Source organism: Ovis aries, chromosome 1, assembly GCF_016772045.2.
Source record: "Ovis aries strain OAR_USU_Benz2616 breed Rambouillet chromosome 1, ARS-UI_Ramb_v3.0, whole genome shotgun sequence".
Taxonomy (NCBI): domain Eukaryota; kingdom Metazoa; phylum Chordata; class Mammalia; order Artiodactyla; family Bovidae; genus Ovis; species Ovis aries.
This window is the reverse complement of record NC_056054.1, coordinates 35,138,882-35,165,606: the sequence shown is the minus strand read 5'-3', so window position 1 is coordinate 35,165,606 and position 26,725 is coordinate 35,138,882. Positions and strand designations below refer to the sequence as shown.

Sequence of the window (26,725 nt, the reverse complement as noted above, 5' to 3'; positions counted from 1 at the left end):
TTAGACAGATCAGTGTTACAGCTCCATGTTACAGCTCTATTTTATTTAGAAAATAGCAGGAAAATCCATCCTCGAGGTGTGAGGGCATGCCAACCCAAAGATGCAAAGAGAAGAGAGTTGGGGAGCATGCGAGCACGTGGGAGAGAGAAACCTGGCCCTTTGGCTCCTCTTTTTATATGTTTTTTCCTCCCCCCGGGCCTGCCCTGTGTAAACTGGGCTAGCCAGGAGTGCTGTTTGTTTCACCTGAGGTCCTCACTCCGGTCCTTGGCCTTGCCTCTGTTCTATTTTCGCGGGCTTTTCCCTTCCTTTTCTTTTAGCCAGCGCCATTTTGGACTCCTGTTTCCTATTCTAACTACCTAACAGTAGCAATAATCAATTATGTTCCCTATGTAAGACCTGGGTAAACTTTGCAGGTAAACTTAAAAATTCAGATACCTACTCATCCTTTTCTTAAAAAGTAATAACTAATTGTAATATCTTATCTTTGTTTATTGCATTTCATTCTATATAATCTACATATTACCTTACTCTCCATGAACTCAGTCTCTCCCTAAAACGGAACAATATCAGAGAACAAACTTTTGTCTTTATTTTCACAAGTTCAAAGAAATAAAATAATATGCTAAAATCATACTTCTCCTATGAGCTTTCCACAGTTTTTTTTTTAAATTAATCTCCTACAATAGGTTTTAAGTTATTATCATTATCTAGCACTGTAAGAAGTATAAAGAAGCATGAGATATTGTTTTGGACATATGCCTCCAGCCCAAAACATAGGCATAAATCTTTAAATAAGAGTATATGGCTTTGTGTGAGTGAATGTCATATCAATGTTATAAAAAATAGGTGGCCATTGGTCTTAAATCTTGAAACTGTGCAGTAAAGGTTGTCACTTTACCATTTGAAATTCTACATTTCCAAAAATATGATAGGTAGTAAAAGGCAAAAACAAAATACTATTTAAAATGTATATGACAGGAAAAAATTATTCCTCTTATGTATAAAGAGCTCTTACAAATCAATGGGAAAAATATAAGCTGCCCAGTTTAAAAAATTGGCTAAAGGTCTAGACAGGCAAGTCACAAAAGAAGAAAAAAAAAGAACATTAGATATATATATGGCTGAGGGACTGGGGTGGGGAATTAACCTGAGTGGTAATAAAAGAAATTTAAATAACAATGAAATATTATTTTCTACCAATCAAACTGAAAATCTTTTTATAACAGAAATATCCAGGGTTGACAAGGGCTTAGGAAAAAGAATACTCATATGCTACTCCGTTTTTAAGTATACTTATCAAAAGCTTTAAAAGTGTATTTCTTTGGCATAAAATCTTCCTCTAAGAATCAATTCTGTGGAAACAATTATTGTTGGATGTAATGGTTTGATTTCAAAAGTTTACACAAGACTATACTAGTCTGGGAACAGTAGGAAACAGATTATGTAAATTAAGATAATTCAAGCAGGATTTGGTTACAAGAGTAAGAAAGTTGCAAGACACAGTACAGGAATCATGGGCTAGCAGCTGCAAGGTTGTTACAACCATGGGTCTGCAGAGACGGGAAGCAAGTGTGCTCAGTTATGTCAGACTTCTGCAGCCCTATGGACTGTAACCCACCAGGCTCCTCTGCCCATGGAATTTTCCAGACAAGAATACTGGGGTAGGCTGCCATTTCCTCCTCAGGGGATCTTCCTGACCCAAGGATGGAACCCGCATCTGCATTGGCAGGAAGATTCTTTGCCACTGAGCCACCAGGAAGCCAAGATGGAAAGAGGGGGATGTTAATGAGGAGGGAAAAACATTCTTGAGCTAGAGAAAAACAGTGACCTTCGGACAAGAGACACAAGTAGTTCGAAGCACTCTTACAGGGAGAGCCATCTTCCTGGAGAGCCAGGGCCAAACCAACCAGAATCAGAGGACATGAGAGCTGACTGGCTAATCAGTCCACAGCGGTCAGCTTCTCAGAGTGGAAGAGGAGGCAAGGAAGTAGGAGCAGAGGGAAACATCCAGCAGAGAAGCAATATTTAAACTAGTAAAACCCAGGAAAAGGAAACATCTCAAATAGTATAGGATGAGTTAAATAAAGTCGTGTATATCCATACAACTAGATACTTTAAATGTTCTTGTGGAGATATAAACATTGATGGATAAGGTATCCATATGATATTGTCAACTGGAGCAGATTTTAAAAGATCACAACATTGTATAACCACAGTTTGGTTTAAGAGTAAAACAAAACTTAAGCTTTTGTGTGTGTGTGTGTATCTTACCACATATAGGGTAACCACTTATAATTTTGAGAAAGCACAAATTTATGTTAATGTAGTACGTCTTTTGGAACTTTATTTTCCAGAGCAGTTTAAAAATCATGGCAAAATTGAAAGGAAGATGCAGAGATATCCCACATGCCTCCTGCCCTCACACACATGTATCTTTCCCCATTATCAACATCCCTTACCAGAGTGGTGCATTTGTTACAATTCACGAACCTACAGAAGGCGATGGCACCCACTCCAGTACGCTTGCCTGGCAAACCCCATGGACGGAGGAGCCTGGTGGGCTGCAGTCCATGGGGTCGCTAGGAGTCGGACACTACTGAGCAACTTCACTTTCACTTTTCACTTTCATGCATTGGAGAAGGAAATGGCAACCTACTCCAGTGTTCTTGCCTGGAAAATCCCAGGGACAGGGGAGCCTTGTGGGCTGCCGTCTATGGGTTCGCACAGAGTCGGACACGACTGAAGTGACTTAGCAGTACCACACTACCACATCTTAATCACAAAATTCCGTGGCTTACCTTAAATTTCACTTTTGGTGTTTTATATTCTATGGGTTTGCACAAATGTATAATGACATGTGTTCATCGTTAGAGTGTCATACAGAGCACTATTGCCCTAAAAATCTGATGCTCTGCCTATTCATCTTCCCCTCCTTTCCTAAAGTGCAGTTTTCAAATACATGGTCTTTTTACATACCCCTGATTTAGTTCAACATAATTAAACAAAATCACATATTAATCATGATTGCTCCTCGTTCCCATAGACCGTGTAGATGTCTCCAGAGGTATTTGCAGAGATAGGAGAATGGTTTGCGCTATATCCTCTGAGTGTGGATAGAAGCCTTGCCTCAGAACTATGCCTTAAAGCGCAGAGATAATTGATATAGAGGCCAGGCAGTTTCACAGTCATCTTGATTAGAAATGTAAGAATACAAGTGCAAAAGACTTTAAATTTCAAGCCTATAGGCAGCATGTTAGAAAGCAAAGACATCACTTTGCCAACAAAGATCTGTATAATTAAAGCTATGGTTTTTCCAGTAGTCATGTATGGATATAAGAACAGGACCATAGAGAAAGCTGAGCACTGAAGAATTGATGCCTTCCAATTGTGGTGAGGACGCTTGAGAGTCTCTTGGATAGCAAGGAAATCAAACCAGTCAATCCTAAAGGAAATCAACCCTGAATGTTCATTGGAAGGACTAATACTGAAGCTCCAACACTTTGGCCACCTGATGCAAAGAACCAACTCATTGGAGAAAACCCTGATTCTGGAAAAGACTGAAAACAAAAGGAGAAGAGGGTGGCAGAGGATGAGATGGTTAAATAGCACCTCCAACTCAGTGGACATGAATCTGAGAAACTCTGGGAGATAGTAAAGGACAGGGAAGCCTGACATGCTACAGTCCATGGCATCACAAAGAGTCAGGCATGACTTAGCAACTGAACAACAAACAATTGAAACTGTCAACACAAAGATTTTAAAACAACACAGTTTGCACAGCTCCTAGGAATAAGTCACCTGAGGACATTTTGATACAAGAATGTTGTAGGTGTTGGGGTTTTTTTGTTTGTTTGTTTTTGTAAAATTAAGGAAAATGATTCCAAAGAATTGTGCTTTATCAGAGATTTTAAATACAAATTAATCTGCGTTTTTTAAAGGTAGGTGACTCCTATAACTTGTATTTACAATTATTAGTAAATAAACAAGGCAGCTGGAGAGATTACATTAACTCTCTCTTTTTGTCCATTTAAGTAGTATTCCTCAGTTCCTGTGAACTATGAAATGTTGATCCTTTGAACTTTAGTTTTACCTATCAACAAAGAAAGTTTGGGGATCCAAAGGAAAGTTCATCCCTTCTGTACCTGGAATGAGAAAGGTGTTGATAAAGGAGACAGCACTTTGATTTAGGACTAAAACTTACCATTTGTCTTGGGCTAACTGGGAACCAGGCTCAGTGCTAAATATTCAATACATCTTATCTTAATAAGTATTATTTTCCTAATCTCACAGATGAGAAACTGAAAATCAGAGACGTGAAATAACTTACCAGAAGTCACACAAGTTATGTTTGGGGCTAGGACTCAAAACCAGGTCTCTTGGACATATAGCTCACATCCTTAACCATTGCCTGAAATTATGTGTATATTTTGCACAACTGTGGAAAAGACTATCATTTTTTATTTTCTATGCCATCATTTATCAAATTTTAGTGTACATAAGAATCATCAGTGATGTTTGATAAGAATTTTTTTGTCCAGCTTTCAGAAATTATGATTTAGTAAGTTCAGAGTGACCCAAGTTTCTGTCTTATTATCCAGCACCCTGCAGGTGGTCTGAAGTTCAATCACTGTCTTTTTCTCTAAGAACAAGCCCTTCTTTCAGCTTCTGTCATAGAAATAACTTCCTTCATGAATTCATTTCTATTCCTCTTAAGCAGATTCGGTTTGACAGCCCTCTGTGATTATCTCTTTTACATACTCTATATTTTCACTTATCATTTTATATCATAATTTTCTGTTTAAATGTCTGCTTTCTCCACCTAACTATGAGATCTTTGAAGACAACACAGTCTACAGACAGTGAGTGGGTTAGATTCTCACTGCAACCCAAAGAATGTAGTAATGTAGAGCTAAAAAACAAAACAGAAGAAAACCTCCATGGCATAAGTGTATCTAATGCTGTAGAATTGGATTAAGTGTAAAAAGAAGGTTCCAGAAGAGTATGTATATTGGGATATTATCTCTATGAGTTAATTTATCCAAAGGAAATGAAAACACCATTTGAAAAGATATGCATATTCCAATGTTTATAGTAGCACTGTTTACATTAACTGAGAAATGAAAGCAACTTAAGTGTCCATCAGCAGATGAATGGATAAAGAAGATGTGGTATACAGGCAATGGAATATTACTCAGCTGTAGGAAAGAATGAAATTTTACCATTTTTGACAGCATGGATAGAACTGGAGGATATTATGCTTAGTGAAATAAGTCAGACGGGGAAAAACAAATACTATATGTTTTCACTTATGTGTGGAATCTAAAGAATAAAACAAATGAACAAATATAGCAAGACAGAAGGAACTCAGAGGTTCAGAGAACACACTAGTGGTTGCCAGAGGGCAGAAGGGTTGGAGGAGGAGCAAATAGGTAAAGGGCACTAAGAGGTACAAACTGATAGGTATAAAATACGTATAAAACGTACAGCACAGGAAATATAGACAACATTTTATAATAGTTTTAAATGGGGTAAGTTTTATAATGATAATAAATTACTACAGTGGTAAAAAGTCCGTCTGCCAGTGTAGGAGATGCAAGAGACATTGGCTTGATCCCTGGGTCAGGAAGATGCCCTGGAGGAGGAAATGGCAACCACTCCAGTATTCTTGCCTGGAAAATTCCATGGACAGAGGAGCCTGGTGGCTATCTATCATCCATGGAGTCACAAAGAGTCAGACACAGCTGATCAACTGAGCATGCACAATGTCAGAAACTAATATCACACTGTAAGTCAACTATACTTCAATTTAACAAAGAAAATAAAAAGAGGTAAAAGAAAATAAATAAATCATACCAAAGAATAATTGGTGATTGAACTGGTTACTAATTTTGCAGCCAAAATGACCCCAATTTGAGACACTATTTTTATTCCGTAAAGCAGTATAGAGTAAATGCCATGAAAAATACAGTTCAGTTATTTTCACTGATGTCAGAATGTGGCTCAGTGCTATGATGAGAGAAATGGGATACTTTAGAAATAACTTTGGAAGTGATGAACCCCTTGTCCCTGCTGCTGCTGCTAAGTCACTTCAGTAGTGTCTAACTCTGTGCAACCCCATAGACAGCAGCCCACCAGGCTCCCCTGTCCCTGGGATTCTCCAGGCAAGAACACTGGATTGGGTTGCCATTGCCTTCTCCAATGCATGAAAGTGAAGTCGCTCAGTCGTGTCCGACTCATAGCGACCCCATGGACTGTAGCCCACCAGGCTCCTCCGTCCATGGGATTTTCCAGGCAAGAGTTCTGGAGTGGAGTGCCATTGCCTTCTCCCTGGAAAGGTACAAATCAAAGCTGAAAGATGGCTACTTAGGTGTTCTGAAAGGGACTCGATGCTTAGGTTGGAAGATGAACTAGGTACTTTTACATGTGTTGGTTTTTATTAACTTTTTTTTTTAATTTTAATTTTTACTTTTACTTTATAATACTGTATTGGTTTTGCCATACATTGACATGAATCCACCACGGGTGTACATGAGTTCCCAATCCTGAGCCCCCCTCCCACCTTCCACCCCATATCATCTCTCTGGATCATCCCCGTGCACCAGCCCCAAGCATCCTGTATCCTGTATCGAACATAGACTTGCAATTTGTTTCTTACATGATAGTATACATGTTTCAGTGCCATTCTCCCAAATCATCCCACCCTCTCCCTCTCCGTCAGAGTCCAAAAGTCCATTCTATACATCTGTGTCTCTTTTGCTGTCTTGCATATAGGGTTATCATTACCATCTTTATAAATTCCATATATATGTGTTAGTATACTGTATTGGTGTTTTTCTTTCTGGCTTACTTCACTTTGTATAATCAGCTCCAGTTTCATCCACCTCATTAGAACTGATTCAAATGTATTCTTTTTAATGGCTGAGTAATACTCCATTGTGTATATGTACCACAGCTTTCTTATCCATTCATCTGCAGATGGACATCTAGGTTGCTTCCATGTCCTGGCTATTGTAAACAGTGCTGCGATGAACATAGGAGCACCGCAATATGTAAGACAAATGCTAACAAGTATGAAAGGGGAAATTAACAGTAACACAATAATAGTGGGAGACCTTAATACCCCACTCACACCTATGGACAGATCAACTAAACAGAAAATTAACAAAGAAATGCAAACTTTAAATGATACAATAGACCAGTCAGATCTAATTGATATCTATAGGACATTTCACCCCAAAACAATGAATTTCACCTTTTCTCAAGTGCTCATGAAACCTTTTCCAGGATAGATCACATCCTGGGCCATAAATCTAACCTTGATAAATTCAAAAAATCGAAATCATTCCAAGCATCTTTTCTGACCATAATGCACTAAGATTAGATCTCAATTACAGGAGAAAAACTATTAAAAATTCCAACATATGGAGGCTGAACAACACACTTCTGAATAACCAACAAATCACAGAAGAAATAAAAAAAGAAATCAAAATATGCATAGGAACAAATGAAAATGAAAACACAACAACCCAAAACCTGTGGGACACAATAAAAGCAGTGCTAAGAGGAAAGTTCATAGCAATACAGGCATACCTCAAGAAACAAGAAAAAGTCAAATAAATAACCTAACTCTACACCTAAAGCAACTAGAAAAGGAAGAAATGGAGAACCCCAGAGTTAGTAGAAGGAACGAAATCTTAAAAATTAGGGCAGAAATAAATGCAAAAGAAACAAAAGAGACCATAGCAAAACCCAACAAAGCCAAAAGCTGGTTCTTTGAAAGGATAAATAAAATTGACAAACCATTAGCCAGACTCATCAGGAAACAAAGAGAGAAAAATCAAATCAATAAAATTAGAAATGAAAATGGAGAGATCGCAACAGACAACACAGAAATACAAAGGACCATAAGAGACTACTGTCAGCAATTATATGTCAATAAAATGGACAACGTGGAAGAAATGGACAAATTTTTATTAACATTTTAAAAGAGAATCAACATTCTGTTGTTTAGCAGTAGCCAGTTTATTTATTATGGGTGTGAAATTGAGGCGAGATGTGAAGGAAGGAGTACACACTTTGGAGGCATGCAGACCTGGGTCTGATTCTAGATCTCTACCTATTATCCGTTTATCAATGAGCAATTTACTTAACTTCTCTTGTGATTCGTTTTCACATCTGTACAATGATGACCATAACACCTACCTTTCAGGATTATTAGTAAAACATGAAAAATGTATGTGAATTTATACACAGTGGCTGACACATAGAAATAAGAATTTAGGGCATGTTAGCTAGCATAATTAAAAGATGAAGAAAGGATTTGGGCATTGGTCAGGAATTAATGTACTTTAAAAATCTTTCTGAAGACTAAACATCAATGATGATTACATATGGATGGCTCCATGGCATTAAAGAGTCAAAAAAACCCTCACACTCCATTACAACAACATCTTCTAAGTCAGCACTAGCTTTACATTTCAGCTTCCCCATGAAGTTTAGTGAGATTTTCAGCGCACTCCCCTCCCCAGTCGCATTTTATTTTTTATTTTGTTGTTGTCTTTTTAAAAGAGAAAAGTCTGGTTGTGACGATTATCTGTTATTACTTCCAAATAAGAACATGCTTTCATTTACTGAAATTAGATCCCCATTCACTATGTTGGCACACTCTGGGCTGTCTCCTCCAGAGGGCTGGAGGCCTGTTAGATGGTACTCAGTTGGAAACTGGCAGCACTGAGTCTCTGCCAATGCTGGCAGACCTTTAACGTGGCATCTGGTGACCTTTTTGCTGAGCCCCCTGGGTCCTCCATTTGCGATTTGATGTTCTCAGCAGGGGTGTAATCCAAATCAAATGTGAGATCTGGTGAGATGGAGTTGCAGGGGAGGTGGGGCCAGTGTGGGATCTGTACATTGCTTTGGGCAGAGGATGCTGCTAGATACCCTTGCCATGTTTCTTTCTAATCCTGAGAGTCTGAGCTCTAATAGAGGGTAGCACTAAAGTCTAATTCTGAGACTCTGAGCTCTAATAAAAGACTGGTTTGCAGGAAAAGCCCAACGTGAAAGGGAACAATTGGACAATTTTCTCCTCATTTATTTATCATCCAGCCATACTGTCATTCTCCCTAATTGCTGTAGTTCCCAGATGACACTAAACTCTTCACAGCGCCCCTGAGAGCACCAGCTGAGGTTAGAAGTACATATGAGGAAGTTAGCAGTGTCTTGTTTCCAAGATAGTATTGATAGCATTTTTTTTTTTTCCTTTTTCTGAAATGGCAAATTTCTATTTTCAACAGTGCAGGTAGATAGCACACAAGCCTAGAAGAAAGAACCGTGAGTTTGTGAACAACATAACAACCAACGCGTGTTGACAAATTGTGCTAACAGCAGACACATGCCATTTCTCAGCTGGGGAGTCTTTTTCATGATAAATTGAAAGTGTTATGCATGTTGTTGTTTTTTTTAAAGCAGCTTTTACTTTAAACAGATTTAACAGATTATTTTTAATTTTACATACACTATGGCTGTTTTAACAGACAGGCAGTTACATTTCATAGTTCTCAGGCAATTTTATCCTAAGACTGCCCACAAAAGGATTTTAAAGGTCATGAAAGCAAAAATGATTCAACCCTCCTTGCCTTCATCCAGAAGAGTTAACTGTTTGCCCCATTACCATTTTTGCTTTTAAATCCTGCGCTTCCTGCTCGGTGCCTTCTCTAATTTCTGTTTCTCATATACTCCCTAACTTCCACAGACTTTTTTCCTGACTCTACTGGCACCTGGAACAATCAAGGTGCAACCAGGAAGATTTAGATTTAAATCCTGGCTGTAACTTTGCAAAGCCAGGTAGAATTAGACAATGATATAAACCCTCTGAACCTAAATTGTTCATCCTAAAATGAGAATAATATGAGCACCTACCTATAGGGCTGATCTAAAGATTAAATAAATGAATGTTTGTAAATGGCTATAATGTGGCTGTCATATACTTACACAGTAATACTGTTATTTTTGAAACCCCTGAAAAGTATAATTACTTATTTTTCTTAAGAACTTCAAATAGCACTGATTATTTGTAACATTCTATTGACATTTATTTATATACCAATTAGGTATATTTCTTGTGGTCTTCCCTTATGGCTCAGCTGGTAAAGAATCCGCCTGCAATGTGGGAGACCTGGGTTCGATCCCTGGGTTGGGAAGATCCCCTGGAGAAGGGAAAGGCTACCCACTCCAGGATTCTAGCCTAGAGAATTCCATGGACTGTATGGTCCATGGAGTCACAAAGAGGTGGGCACAACTGAGTGACTTTCAGTTTAGTTCACTTAGGTATCTTTCATATTATTTATGTAAATCTTATGCCAATTTCCTTTAACACTTTGTAGAAATATACCTATATAATACATAAAGTACACATCATAAGTATACCACTCACTCACTGAATTTTCACAAACATGAAATAGCCTTGCAACAGACATCCAGATCAAGAAACGAATTGGTGCCACGTTCCTAGAAACACCTCTGATGTTCCCTTCTGAACTTCATACCTCCCTGCAAAGATAACCACTATCCTGACTTCTAGAAACACATTAATATCAGTTGTTAACTTTATTATTCCTATATTTTTGGATAGCCAAATGAAATTAAATTTCTTAAGATCAGAGACTGTATATTATATGTCTTCTCTCACTGAAGAACTATGATTAAATATACACTCCCCCAACATTCCCATTTTGCTCTGTTGTCGTCCAACTACACCCATCTGACAATCTCCAGCCCTGGATGAAGCTCACTGTCTGCCTTCCTTGCATCTCCACGAGGACTGCGGAGCATGCATCCTCTCCAGCTGGTGCTGCAAAATCCATGGCCTCCAGCCTTTGAGTGACCACTCGATTGTGTCCAGCCAACCCTCCTTCCTTGTCTGATCAGCTATCTTTATAGCACCTATTTCAAGCCATATGCCCTTAAATTCAGACCTCCTACCCCAACGTTTCCTTTCTTGAGACCCAACAGGTAGTCAGTCATACCTTGTTTGTCAGAGAGAAAATTTAAGCAGTCAGCAATTTGGTCAGCCTCCTGTCACCAAATGTTAAAATTTGCCTACATCCTCACCCATCTTCCTGCCACCTGACCCTGAGGTTTCATTTCTATCTGTGTCTTCTCAGTGACATTCCATCTCATTTTCCCAGGGTTCATCTTACGTCATCAATGATATCCTCTCCTTTTCTTTGGTCAGTTGGCTCTTCATTTAAATGCGTTAAAGACCCTACTGTCTTTAGTTTCGTTTATTTAATTTTATTTTTTATTGGAGTATAATTGATTTGTAATGTTGCACCAATCTCTGCTGTCTAGAGAAATGACTCAGCTATATAATATAGACATGTTTTTTAATGTATTTTCCATTATTTTCTGTTCTTTTCCATAATGGTTTATCACAGGATGTTAAATACAGTTCTCTGTGCTATATTGTAGGATCTTGTTGCTTATTCTTTCTATATATAATAGTTTACATCTGCTAATCCCAAACTCCCAGTCCTTCCCTCCTTTACCCTCCTCCCCACTAGTAGCCATAAGTCTGACCTCTATGTCTATTTCTGTTTTGTAGATAAGCTCGTTTGTACCATATTTTAGATTCCTCGTATAAGTGATATCATATGGTATTTGTTCTCTCTGCCTGACTTACTCCACTTATGATAATTTCTACTTGTATCCACGTGTCGCAAATGGCATTATTTTACTCTTTCTTAAGTCTGAGTAGGATTCCATAGTATATGTATATATACCACATCTTTATCCGTTCCTCTGTCAATGGACATCTGGTTTGTTTCCATGTTTTGGCTATTATGAATACTGCTGCTATAAACTAGGGGTGCACGTATACTCTTAAATTACAGTTCTCTCCAGGTACATGCCTGGGAGTAGAATTGCTCTGTCATATGGTAACTCTATGTTTAGTTTTTCAAGAAGCCTCCACAATGTTTTCCATAGGGACTGTATCAGTTTGCATCCCCACAAAAACAGTGTAAGAGGTTTCCCTTTTCTACACACCCTCTCCAGCATTTGTTACTTGAGATTATTTTTTAATGATGACCATTCTCATAGGTGTGAGGTGGTATCTCATTGTACTTTTGATTTGCATTTCTCTAAGAAAGAGCAAGGTTGAGCATCTTTTCATGTGCCTATTTGACTATCATATGTCTTCTTTGGAGGAATATCTATTAAGGTCCTCTACCCATTTTTTGATTGGCTTATTTATTTTTGTTGTTGTCGAGTTGTATGAGCTATTTGTATATTTTGGAGACAAACATGACAATAACAAGCCCTATCTGAAACCAGCATTGTACTCCAGTCACCCGATTTCTCTCCTCTCCTGAAGCCACAGTTCTTCACTTCCTGCGTTTGCGTTTAGTTTCTGATCCCTCCTCTTTCGTCAGCCCACTTCAGTCTAGCATCCGCCTCTATTGCCTCAGGAAATTCCTCCTGTCAGGTGTCCTGATGACGTCCTTAGGGCTTAACTCAGTGGACACTTTTTAGAACTCACTTTTCTCAACAGCGTGTGAGGTGCTGATTATGCCAGCTCTCTGGAAACATTCTCTTCGCTTTGTTGCTAAGACCGCACTCTTCTAGTTTTTCTTCTGCCTTACTTAGAATTTCTTCCAAGTCTCCTTTCAGGGCTCTTCACTCTGTAAACGTAGGTGTTCCGCTCAGCTCTTTCCTAAGCCTCCTTTGCGTCTCATGCTGCCATGACTGAGAGAGGTAATGTAAAAAATGTACATATGCCAATCTTGGCCTTAGTCAAATCAACAAGTGTTGTAGCAATTGTTTTACGCTCAGATTACATAACATGCTTTAAAATGGGTCCTTTCCACTGCATCAATAATAACAGCTAAAATTTATACAACCTTCTAGGCATAATGCATAGCTATTTTTAAGTTTATTTTTCTTGATAATAAAATAATATTTCCTCATGTCAGAAATTTAGAATAATAGTTTTATTCTATAGTATAATATGGTGTATAGTATAGTATATAATATAGTGTAATGTGGGCTTCCCAAGAAGTTCAGTGGTAAAGAATCCACCTGCCAATGCAGGAGATGCTGGTTCAATCCCTGGGTCAAGAAAATCCCCTGGAGAAGGGAATGGCTACCTATTCCAGTGTTCTTGCCTGGAGACCTCCATGGAACGAGGAGCCTGGTGGACTACGGTCCGGGGTCACAAAGAGTTGAACACGACTGAATGACTGAAAACAGCGCACTACACATAGTATCATGTGATATCCTGACTGCTGTTAGGAGGCACTTACTGTTTACTTCTGACATTTTTCCTTCTACGTATATTATGCACTCTCACACAGAGACACATGTGTTTATACATGAGTTTATATAGTTGAGATAATTATATTTTTCATTTATTTGTATAATAAGACATTTTTTCATTAAAATTATTTGTAACTATTTTAATAGCACCATACATTATCTCATAGGAACATAGAGTGAAACACTCAACACATCCATCTATTAACAAATAGTTTAAAATTTCTCTTTTTCTAGATTTTTTACTAAAATAAATTATTAAAAATTTATTTACTAGGTCAAAAATTTTAGCTTCTTGACTCTTCAATATGTTTAGTCTGGTCACTCACTATAAGAATTCTATTTACTTATGAGACCATGAGCATTTGTATTTGTTATTTCCAAAGAAGTTTTCTATATTTAAAACAATACCATGTAATTGTTGTGACTTATGTCTTTTAGTCGGAGAAGGCAATGGCACCCCACTCCAGTACTCTTGCCTGGAAAATTCCATGGCCAGAGGAACCTGGTGGGCTGCAGTCCATGGGGTCGCCAAGCGTCGGACATGACTGAGTGATTTCACTTTGACTTTTCACTTTCATGCATTGGAGAAGGAAATGGCAACCCACTCCATTGTTCTTGCCTGGAGAATCCCAGGGACGAGGGAGCCTGGTGGGCTGCTGTCCATGGGGTCGCACAGAGTCAGATACGACTAAGGTGACTTAGCAGCGGCAGAAGCAGCATATCTTTTAGTTATTAAGCAAAGTTGCATAATTTGTAGATTTGTTGTTTTATATAAATTTCTTTGAGTCATTCCTACAATTTTTCCCCTCTATTTAATATTAAAATTAAATGGAGGACTACTGAGAGAAAAAGAAGGCTTACAGCAAGACAATTAAGGAGAGACACAGAGCAGACCTGGAGCTGGAAAAATGCCTTGACTTTCTTCTTTTTCTAGTTGTAAACACTGAAAATACCTGTTAGACATTTAAGGAAGAAAGATAAGTAATAAACTTTAGGGTTCATCTTTGAAACTGCCATTTCTTGCAGTAAGGCTGTTAGAGCAGATGGATAGATTGTAAGGAAGCTGTAAAACCTGAGAAAATAACATGGTTTCTCTGCGGCAAATGATCCCTAGACAAATAACTAACGTTTACTTCTTCATTCAGTCATGCTAAGTTACCAGTATTCCCACCACCAGACTAACACCTGCCTTTTGTTATGCCAGCTTAGTGCAGGTGGAGTGTGCCCTGAGTAACAAAGTACAAAACTTGTTTCTTTGCAGCAAGGAGAACCAGAACTTGAAAGCAGAAACTCAAACAGTGCTCCAGAAATCAGTGACCGGTGATGCAAAGCAGATCGGTGGAGACCCACCAGCTCCGACTGATCCCACAGATCATCAAATCAATCACGACCCAGATGATGTGAAAGAGAACAAGCACCAAGAGAACAACCGGAAACGAGAGGACAATGGGAAACTCCTAACAGGAACATTCAGTTGTAGACTTCTGGATGGCAAAGTGAGTAACAAATGCCTCAACTTTTCTTGGTAATTGGCTAGGAAATTCAGTTGGGTTGGAAACAGACTCACATCAACACATGCTTGTCCTAATGGTAATTAATACATTTTGCGTCAAATAGAATCAAAATCATTTTTTAAAACTGAAAATGAATTTTGAGGTCATTCTGTATATTGCATCTTCACTGACCGCTAACTGAATTGGTCAACCTACTCTGTCACTAAATGATAGTTATCCAGTGATACATCATCACTTGTGCAAATTTGGGGTGTGTTAGAGGAGGAGGGTATGTCTGCTTTAACGTTATAGGAAAAGATTATTTATTTTCAAAATCCAATGAAACCATGTCTAGATGTCAAAAAATTATCAGCCCTAAACTATCTTGACAGAAATGTTGATAATTATCACTGTCCTCTGCTAAGAATCAACCAAACAATCCACAACAGATTAACTTGAAAATAATGACTCTAAATGATTATTAATTTGTAATTAAAAAGCAAGAGTAGCAGCAATAGAAAACTGGACTCAATTAAGACCAACTAATGATCCATTGGTAACAAAGTACCATTTCAAAAAATTGCTGAAATTGCAATTAAACAAATATATAGAGGAGGAGTTTTGCAGCACCGCCAAGAATGAAGTGACAATCGGATGTTTTAGTAGAATATTGAATTAAAGTCTGCAGTAAACTCTAACATAACTATCTTTAGTTTATGATTTTAATAGCCCTTTCTAAATCACTCAGATGCTCACTAGTTTTCAGTCATGAGAATATAAAAGCCTGTGGATTTGTGATCTTTTATTCATTAGAACTCTGCAAAAATTATAATATGGAGTGGCTACCAGTTCACCAATGGACCTCAGACCATGATCTGCAAGGTCTCAAACACTGGGGACTTCACATTTTTCTCCTAAAATTTTTATTGATCCTTCTAACTATAACATATTATATACTCATATAGAAATTTTGGAAAATGGAAGGAGAATATAAATAAGAAAAATAAAATGCAAAGAAAAATAATAGTTTATTTCTTTCTCATCTTTTTTCATACATAGATACCAAATATGAATCATCACATTTATGTTCTTTATCATCCTGGTCTATTCACTTCATATCAAGAATTCTCCCCCAGCTTCAAAAAATTCATCCTAAGCATTATGTTTAATGTCCCTGTAAGAGTCATACTCAGAAGTAACACTTAGATAGAATTTGCTATGTGCCAGGCACTATTCTAGCTTCCCTGGTGACTCAGACAGTAAGGAGTCTGCCCTCAGTGCAGAAGATCCAAGTTCAATTCCTGGGTCAGGAAGATCCCCTGGAGAAGGGAATGGCAACCCACTCCAGTATTCTTGCTTGGAGAATTCCATGGACAGAGGAATGGGCTACAGTCCATGGGGTCACAAAGAGTCAGACACGACTGAGTGACTAACACATACCCAGAGGCACTATTCTAAGCTCTTTACATATATTAACTAACTTACTACTCCAAGCACTCAGTGAGGTAGGAACTTTTATTATCTTCAGATCATAGACGAAGGAACTGAAAAACAAAGAAATCAAGTCTTTGCCCAGGTCATAAAGCTGAGAAGTGGCAGAGCCACAGCTGAGGTCCAGATTCTAGGGCCTTAATCCCCAAACTATATTCATCCATTTCTATGGATATAACATGTCTCATGTAAGCCCTACTGATGGGCATTTAAGTCATTTCTAGTTTTTCTCATATAAATGAAAGTTTGTTTGACCCTCTTTCTACCCATTTGGGATACAATGTCTGCGTTAGCCACTGTAACAGGCAGAGTGTTCACTGGGTAAGCTGTTCTTGGACCTCCATGGTCTGGATTCTTTACTAGCTCTGCAGTGCCAGAAGGAGACAATTTGTCCCTCCCCTCCCAGGATTCAAGAGGTTTCTTAAGGGAGGCTCAGCAGGGCTAACACCCACCGAGCAAACACAGCAAGACCTCATGGGAAGTGTGGGGCCTGACTAATTGGTTCTGTGTGCCGAGTGTAGGATTCCGGCTGACCAGGTGGCAGCCACGGCTGCCTGGTATAGAGACGGTCATTACCGCCTTGACTAAGTGGTAAGTGGGATCCTGCCACAGTGAAAGAAGTAAGCCAATCAGAGCTCCTTCTAGATTCTTATTCTTTATATTTAGACAAAAAAATAAGCCTTCCTATCTGGGATGTAGCAGGCAGTCTGCACTGGCTGGATTTGCTCTAAAACAAAAGTAAACGTAGGTTAAGGACAGGCAAGTGTGAAACTCTGTTCTAAATTACAGGTAAACTCAAAGATAACATTAGGAGGAGGTAAGTAAAGCTGAAAATGTTAAGAGAAGCAATAGTAAGATATCTTATAAATCAGCAAATACAAACTCTCATTTCACAAATGAATAATAAGAGGCCCAGAGAACTTAAATGATGTTTCAAGATCTCACAGACAGAGCCTGGCTCTTCTCACTGCCAGCCCTAGGATCTTTTGTCTCTTAAATTCTCTCCTTATACATTTTTGAAAATACATATATGCTGTTTACACCGTTTCTCAGAAGTATCAGCTCTGCTTTCTCTCAGAAAATAAAACAGAATCTGTGACTAGCGGCAAACTCAGTAGCACAGTTTCAAAAATAAAATTAAAGTGTGCTTTTTGCATCTGGCAGCATGAGAGTGAAAGTGTTAGTGCTTTAATTTTAATAATTATCACGGTTGATTGGTAGTACTTTCCTTTCAAAGCCACTTTGCTTGTTTTGTCTTGCTTTTCCTCCACAACTGCCTGTTCTAGAACTCTGCCACTCCTGCTCACTCAGCCCACTCTAGAGAGCCTTTTGATTTTTCTTTAAAATGTTTAATGACTATAAACCCTTCAGGTTGCTATTTATACTGATAGGTTATTCAATATAAACTATCAAATGAGTATGGACACTCAGTTTTCAGTGAATCCCTCTCATAATGTCTCCTTTCAATGACCTGATATTAAATATCGCCAAGGGGTTAAATTTGTACCCAGGATTTCCTTTTAATCAGGTATGGTGAGGTGACAGATGAAGAGACAACTGCCTTTGAAAGAACTTGTGACTTACATTTCCCAGGGAAAGCGGGTATGCCACACTGTGCAGGGCCACATGTGGAAGCACCGAGGTCAATCAGGAGGCAGAAGAGTAAGGGAAAAGCACAGGCCACAGCCTTTACTGGGGTTTCCATGGGAAAGGTAATGAGGGCAGGGTAAACAGATTAGAACTGGCTGGTTTGAGCAACTGCAGTGAGTGGGCTTTGGGTCGAGGGGCTATCCCCAGTCTGATATGTGGACCTAGGTTCATTTGGGACAGGGGAAATATTGAGTTGGCATGTGAGTTAGATAAGGGAGATGGTTAGAGACATGCATTTAGGGTTGATTGGTTTGCATATGAAAGACGTGTTTGCAGGCTTTTTCTTTGTCACAGACACCTTTTATCATGCACAAATGAAAATGTGTCTAACTACCCATTTATTTATCAAACTTGTAACTGCATAATGCTGAAATTAATGTTCAGATAAGCTTTCTTCTTGGAGGATTAAATGACTCAATGACCACAGGGCTTGAAGTCTTTTGAATGGGAATATGTTTTAAGAATTAGTTGGCTCACTCATATTTTCCATTTTTTTTTCTCTTTCTCTTCCCCATCCCTTCTGATCCTTACTACCATTTATCTTTGCTTCTTTAAGGTTTCCAACCAGGCAAATGTCTACTGTATCGCTCAGCCAACTGGAGACCAGTCCCTGTCCTATATCCATGGCCTCCCCAGGAGAAACTTTAGAGACTGGTCCTTAGAACAGATGGCAAGGAACAGCTCTGACCAACCCAAGGTGTGTATCGTAGGAGTTGTTGAGCTGTTTTCTATTGTAGATGAAGGGGTATTATTTGTCGACTGTGTATTTAGATGTGGAACAATAATAAGATGGTCTAAGATAGACTGGTGGGTACCACACCTGATGGTCTAAGATAGACTGGTAGGTACCACACCTGATATGTCTCATCAGCTTCCCTGGGAGCCCACAGGCAAACCTCATATGTTCCGCCTGACCATTGCATCTTCCTTCCCTCTTCCTCCTCCCAGATCCCAGTCTTTAAGGTTTATCATTCTAAATTCTCATATAATAAAAAAGTATTTTGTAAAAGACAAATGATATACCTTAAGGAACCTTCTACCAGAGTATGTACTCTGAAATGATTTGCTTCTTTTCTTCACCTGAAGGAAAAGATCTTGAGACATTATAAGCTAATGAATACATCCAGATTGAATGCTTACTTTCAAGTATAAGTATTCTTCCTATTCGGGACAAGGCCTGAGTGTGGAGGCTCTAATACCAACTCAAGTACTCTTCTGCTTCCTTGCACTGGTCTTCAGTCACTTTGGTTTAGAGCCCTGTTAATTTGTTGCCACTGTTGCCATTGTTGTCATTTCAGGATATTGGCCGGAGACCAAGTGAAACGACAAGAGAAGACACTTTCCTTCTTGCCCTGGTCAGAAGAGAACTCAAGTCTCTTCCTTTGAGTTCTGGCTTATTAGACAAACTTCAGAAAGAGCTGAAGATATTGGATCCTGTCTCTTCAGGATTTCTTCTCCACTCTCAGCTGAGCCACCTCTTCTTAAGGCTTGAAGTCCCTCTGCAGTTGCCAACAGTCAAGATCCTTTGCCAGAGATTTTCTAGGGGGACCTCTCCTGAAATGGTAGGACCATCTTGCTACTTTCAGTATGAGTTCCCTTTGTTTATTTGAGCCGTACCCACCAGAGTAATAGAATCAAAAGGTAAGTTTCTTTCTTGGAAATAACCTTTGCCATTGACCGCTAAGATACAAAGCCTATTTATAGTCACATGTAGAAATCTCTAGTCAGATAAGACCCAGATAGGAGATGGATTTAGCTGCTTTGTTCTTGTTGTTGTTGCTCAGTTGCCCAGTCATGTCCGACTCTTTGTGACCCCATGGACTGCAGCACACCAGGCCTCCCTGTCCCCCACCACCTCCCAGAGTTGGCCCAAGTTCATGTTCATTGCATCAGTAATGCAGTCCAGCCATCTCATCTGCTTCTCCTTCTGCCCTCAATCTTTCCCAGCATCAGGGACTTTTCCAATGAGTCATCTGTTCACATCAGATGATCCTGATACTGGAGCTTCAGCTTCAACATCAGTCCTTCCAGTGAAAATTCAGGGTTGAACTCCCTTAAGATTGACTGGTTTGATCACCTTGCTGTCCAAGGGACTTTCCGGAACTCAACACCACAGTTCAAAGGCATCAATTCTTTGGCATTCTGCCTTCTTTATGGTCCAGCTCTCACAACTGCACATGACCACTGGGAAGCCTATAGCCTGGAGTATATGGACCTTTGTCAGCAGAGTAGCGTCTCTGCTTTCAGCACACTGTCTAGGGGTGTCATCACTGTCCTGTCAGAAAGCAATCGTATTCTGATTTCATGGCTTCAGTCACTGTCTGCAGTGATTTTGGAGCCCAAAAAGAGAAAATCTGTCACAACTTCCACTTTTTCCCCTTCTATTTCCCATGCAATAATGGGGCTGGATGCCATGATCTTTGTTTGTTTGTTTGTTTGTTTCCCTAATATTTAGTCTTAAGCTAGCTCTTTCACTCTTCTCCTTCACCCTCATCCAGAGGCTCTTTAGTTCCTCTTTGCTTCCTGCCATAAGAGTGGTATTATCTGCATATCTGAGATTGTCGATGTTTCTCCTGCCTATCTTGATTCCATCTTGTAACTCATCCAGTCTGGCATTTCTCATGATGTGCTCAGCATATAGGTTAAACAAACAGGGTGGCAGCAGACAGCCCTGTCATACTCCTTTCTTGATCTTGAAACAGTTGTTCCATACAGGGTTCTAACTTCTTGACCCGCATACAGGTTTCTCAGGAGACAGGTAAGATAGTCTGGTATTCCCATCTCTCTAAGAGCTCTCTCTCCACAGTTTGTCATGATCCACAGAGTCAAAGGCTTTAGCGTAGTCAATGAAACAGAGATAGATGTTTTTCTGAAATTTCCTTGCTTTCTCTATAATCCAGTGAATTTTGGCAATTTGATCTCTAGTTCCTCTTCCTTTTCTAAACCCAGCTTGGATATCTGGAAGTTCTTGCTTCACAAAATGCTAAAGCCTAGCATGCAAGACCATACCACCATGTACCACCAGGGGGGTTAGCCCTGTTTAATTTCTCTTTAAAAGGTTTCCTGTCCCAGCTTTCATTGTCTGCTCTTAACACCATTGGAATAGTTACAGGCAACAGGTCTGTTTACAAGCTGCTCAGTCTATAAGCTTTGAGGTTAGAATGGAGAAATTAATAAAGATGTATCATGACAGTTCCTAGAGATTTAGAGATGGGAGGCATCTTTGAAATATGGCTTATTACCATCATTTTACTAATTAGGAAACTGAAACCCAGAAGATCAAGAACTTGCTCAGGAAACTGAGAGAATTAATGGCAGACCCAGGGCAGAGATAAAGGTTCCCCAAAGATAAGGCCAGGGTTCTTTTTCTGAGCATTGCACTTCCTAAGTTCACACTGTAAGTGAATACACAGCATCGTCCAAGTGTAACAGAATTCTGGGAGTGAGAAGACAATATCGTAAAATAGGAAGAAACAATAGCAATGGAAAAATCATAAATGAGCATGTGTTGATGGAAAATCAGGCCAAAACCAATCTCATAGGGCTAATGTGAAGATTTAGTAATATAATAAATGCAAATTACCTGGCCTCATGTTTAATGTTTAGTAGGTTCTATCTCCTGCCCACTCCTAACCTGCAAAAATAGAATTAGTTGTATATTTATGAAAAGTATTTAGCAATACAATGTCAACCTATTAGTGCAACCTTTATGAATCTTCAATTCAAGTCAATTCTCCAGCCTGAGTCCCAGTTTCTATCAGGACCTTATCTGGTTTCCCTTCCCCACTGCTACCCACCCCCACTACCCTGGAGTTGTCTGCCCATCAGAGTCCCTAGAATAATCATCCAGTCAACCAATGGAAATGGATGACATCCTTTTAGTCTTTTCCTATGTAAAAAAAAAAGAAAGTCTTAAGTTTTTCACTTAGGTAAATAAAGCCTTGCCCCCAAGTAATCTGACTTTATCTTTTGAATATATCTAAATATAAGTATATAGTATATATAATAAATATATGAGACTTGTGAGACAGAGAGAGAAGGTAGAGGCTAGGTCATGCTGTTGTAACAAAGAGCCCCAAAGTCTCAGTGGCTTAAAAAAACGAAAGCTTATTTTTCATAATGAGTCCTGCCTAGGCTCTTCTCAGTAACATCATCATCTTAGCTCCAAATCCAGGCTGATGAAGCAACCACTCTGGAGTATTAGTGGATGTGATGGCAGAGGGGATAAAGAGATATCTGGGCCGGGGGGCGGGGGAACATTCATGTTAGCAGTTTAATCCTCAGCCCAGAAGTAATGCAAGTCACTTCTGCTCTCAACTCACTGGCCAGAACTGATCATCACCCTACTCAACCACAAAACAACCAGGAAGTATCATTTTACCATATGTCCAGAAGGGAAAATAAAAGGAATTGTTGGTCAAAAAAAAAAAAAGCACTAGTAATTACTATATTTTAAAATCTGTTCTTAAATTTTTGAATGCTAAAAATTTTTCCAAATACATTTTATCTCAACAAAGGTCCATCTAGTCAAGGCTATGGTTTTTCCAGAGGTCATATATGGATGTGGGAGTTGGACTGTGAAGAAAGCTGAGTGCTGAAGAATTGATGCTTTTGAAGTGTGGTGTTGGAGAAGACTCTTGAGAGTCCCTTGGACTGCAAGGAGATCCAACCAGTCCATCCTAAAGGAGATCAGTCGTGGGTGTTCATTGGAAGGAATGATACTAAAGCTGAAACTCCAATACTTTGGCCACCTGATGTGAAGAGTTGACTCATTGGAAAAGACCCTGATGCTGGGAGGGATTGGGGGCAGGAGGAGAAGGGGACGACAGAGGATGAGATGGCTGGATGGCATCACCGACTCAATGCACATGAGTTTGGGTGAACTCCGGGAGTTGGTGATGGACAGGGAGGCCTGGCGTGCTGCAATTCATGGGGTTGCAAAGAGTCGGACACTACTGACTGAGCGACTGGACTGAACTGAACTAACATTTTATCTCAGCAGGTATCTTCTTTCCCCTAAGTGTAAATTAAATGAGGATGTTCTCTTTGATATTTAATTTTCAGGTGAATTATGAAAAGCTACTCTGGTTTTTAAAAGTTGCAGCTTCAGAGGATACAGAGCAAAACAAAGGAGTTGAGGACAGCAACGTAAAGGAAACTCAAAGTAATAGCCATCAAAGGTACTTTTCTCCCTATTTATGGGCATAGTGTGTATAGACTTCAAGAGCTGGCAGGGATCTTGGAAGTAATACATTTGAAAACTTCACCCAGTGCAAAATCACTTTATGCTTTACCAATGCTTTGCCTTTTGCTTAGTTTTCTTTTTTCCCTCCTGTGCAAGCATGCATACATAGTTATTTGCAACAATGCATCTTTTTTTTATGAGATTGCCATGTGAAAATGAAAAACCTCATTATGAAATAATAAATGAGTGTGTACCAGGCAGTGTTCCTGTCCACATGGTGTGATTCCAGAAATATGTTCAGACAGTGAACTCCTGGGTTACAGGCACTAGCAGAAAAAGGTTTGAGGTACAGAAATCAGTAATTCCTTCATATAATCTCAAAGGAAAGAAATAACCCAACATAAATATAGGATGTGAGGAATAGCATTAGAGATGAGACACAGTAAAGCATGATAGTCTGTATTCTCCACGAAAAATGACAAAATGCAGTGGTTAGGAGCATAACTTCTATTGACAGAAACCTAGACTCAATTTCTGTTTCTGCCCCTTAGTGTGGAGAAGGCAATGGCACCGCACTCCAGTACTTTTGCCTGGAAAATCCCATGGACAGAGGAGCCTGGTAGGCTGCAGTCCATGGGGTCGCTAGAGTCGGACACAACTGAGTGACTTCCCTTTCACTTTTCACTTTCATGCACTGGAGAAGGAAATGGCAACCCACTCCAGTGTTCTTGCCTGGAGAATCCCAGGGATGGGGAAGCCTGGTGGGCTGCCATCTTTGGGGTTGGACACAACTGAAGTGACGCAGCAGCAGCAGCAGCAGCAGCAGCAGCAGCAGCAGCAGCCCATTAGTGACTCTGTAAACTTGGGCTGGTCACTTACCCTCTCTGTGCTTCCATCCTCCAGCTGTTAAATGGAAACAATGATAGATTTCCCTTCACTTTATAGATTTGTAAGAGGAACTGAGTTAGTCAATGCACAGTTCTTAAAAATGGTACATGATAGGGTTTGTTACTATTTTGAAACTATCCCTGGAGGTTCAGATGGTAAAGAACCTGCCTACAATGCTGGAGACCTAGGTTAGATCCCTGGGTCAGGAAGATCCCCTGGAGAAGGGAAGGGCTACTCACTCCAGTATTCTTGCCGGGAGAATTCCATGGACAGAGGAGCCTAGCAGGCTACAGCCCATGGGGTTGCAAAGAGTCAAATACAACTGAGCAACTAATACTACTATTACTATTACCAGAAGACATCCTTTCTAGTTCCAAATAATGTGACATAGTGGTTAAGAGCCATGGCATTGAAGTATGTCACTTCACTCTAGGAAAAAGGCAGGGTTTCCTATAAAATTGTTCTTGGACCAAGTGATAGACTTGATTCCTTTCTACAATGTGCACTGTGCCCTTTTTGATTGCATTACTTCATTCTACATGTATCCATTGAATGCCAGCTGTTTGCCAGGCACACTTTGCTGAGCACAGTGAATTCAGAGATTGGCAAGGCTCAATGTCTCCCTCAAGGGCTCACAGTCCAAAGAAAGTGATGCTGCCATATGGGTACACCAGTCAACTATCACTTGGAGCAACCTCCCTGCTGAGAACCATAAATCCCTAGCAATATTTAATAATCAGCAGCCATACTTCATATAGTACAGATAGTGAGATTTGCAACCTGAGAAGTAGGAGATGATGCATCAGAATAAATGGCCACTTACTGGCAGATATGGGTCTCATGAATCCTAGACAGGAAGGCTTTCCTGAGCCCTAGACTAGGTTATATCTCTTTGCTGTATAACCTCATAGCCCTTTCTTTTTATAGTAGTCATTGTGCTTATAATTACTTCTTTGACATTTGAGGTGAGGAATAGTGTCTTTCCTGGCCAACTCAGTGTCCAGCATAGTTCTAGCATAGTTCCTGGCACATGGGAGATGCTCAATAAATATCTGTGGAATGTCATTGGCACCTCCAATTATCCAAAGAGCTTGCATCATTTCACTTGCAGAACATTTGGATATCTACTATATTAAAAAGGTCCATAAAGATATCATTTTGAATTCATCACATAAGGTGCTGCTCTATATAAACCAGACAGTGTGTTTGCGGAAGTGCAAGACTGATGGCCTGTAATTAATCCAGGCTCTTTATTAATTAATGTACAGCTCAGAAAAAGTCCCTCCCATGTTCTGTCAGGTAGAGCTTTATGTGGGACAGCTCTATGATGTTTAAAAAGCCCCCAGCATCACCAGTGGTAACAGCTTTCATCACCTAAGTTGGACCAGATGAAGTAAACTCCTGCAGAAGGTTTTTCTATGAAATCCACCAGCTGCAGTAAATGGGCTCCATATAAAACCTCCCACTCAGTACTCCGTGTACTGAGCCGAGGGCCAAAGTCTTTCTTATGAATTCCTTCCTACAGAAACTGGTGTTACAAGAAAAGGAAAGAGGAAGGAAACCTTCTGATTCAAATCTGGAACAGATACACCAGACTGGCAAAGCCAATCTGTACAAGATCCACAGATATAGGTGCAAAACAGACTCAGCTCACATCTTATGGTACTGTGTGCCAGGGAGGTCAGACAGAAAACAAGAGCTAAAAGAATCAGGAATCAATCGCAGCTTGAGGGAAACTTTTTACAGGAAAAGAACAAAGAAATTTGAAAGAGTTTCTCAAGCAGGGGGTTCAGGAGCACTAGGGAGGCTGACTATGAACCTCAGTTCCCAGTGCCCCACTCAGGGACATCATATTGGCAACTGGAAACTGACTACGGAGGGAGTTTTGCACCATGAAAACTAGTAAGGCTACAGATTACGGCTTTATCTTAGAGAGCTGGTCATTAATGATTTACCAGCATACCACTGAAAGGAAACTGATTTACATGAATGGAGTTTGGGGGATGTCATAGAATGTCTGTCTAGAGAAGTGGAACTTAAGTTGAAACAGAGGAAACAGGAAAAGCTTCACTCTGAAGGAGATAGCTCAGCTTGGATCTGGAAGAACACATACACTGGAATGTTAAGTGAGTAAACACCTCAAAATAGTTTCATAAAATAAATGACTATAACACTTTATCACCTTGTTGTTTTTCACCAATCATTTAAAGAAACAACAAACAGATACACTAGCTTAGTAACTCCATACATTTGGATGCCAGAGAGTAAGAAAATAATTGTTCCCAAAAATGTTCTGGGTTTTCCAGATTCAAAGAGCAGAGTCAAGGATAATGAAGGAAGTTTACCTGGTTCAAGATTTCCTTCTAGATAGCTTCCCTGGCTACAGGGATCTGGTAGGTTCTGCTTTGCTTGTGGCAATGGACAGTTTGGGAATTTGCTATCAAATTGCTATTGATATTTGCTGTCAATAGTTATCAGGACTTAAGAAAAGTATTAATAAGATCAAATAGGTAAGTAAACTGCTAAGGTCAATTCTAAGCTTTCCTCACCTGGAAAAAAATTAGTGGATTACAAATTTTAATCTATGATCTAGTTGAATGGATTGGTACCTCTGAGAGAAGAGACTGTGGGACTCAGTAGAATAGAACAAACTTTAGTTGACCTGTGCAATCTCCACTTGCAGTCCCATGATGAGGTTACCCAGATT

The 26,725-nt window shown here is 39.5% G+C and overlaps 1 protein-coding gene across 4 annotated transcripts in view; it reads left to right on the top strand.

Annotated features, from left to right (window-relative positions):
* The window catches only part of C1H1orf87 (chromosome 1 C1orf87 homolog), a 109,176-nt gene that overhangs the window by 10,323 nt on the left and 72,128 nt on the right, over positions 1-26,725 (top strand). For all 4 annotated transcript variants that reach the window (XM_042248834.2, XM_042248830.2, XM_042248826.2 and 1 more), the window contains exons 3-6: positions 14,573-14,807; positions 18,502-18,642; positions 19,244-19,507; positions 23,010-23,125. In XM_042248834.2, coding sequence (XP_042104768.1) covers positions 14,573-14,807; positions 18,502-18,642; positions 19,244-19,507; positions 23,010-23,125 — 756 coding nt within the window. The remainder of the gene's footprint in view (positions 1-14,572; positions 14,808-18,501; positions 18,643-19,243; positions 19,508-23,009; positions 23,126-26,725) is intronic.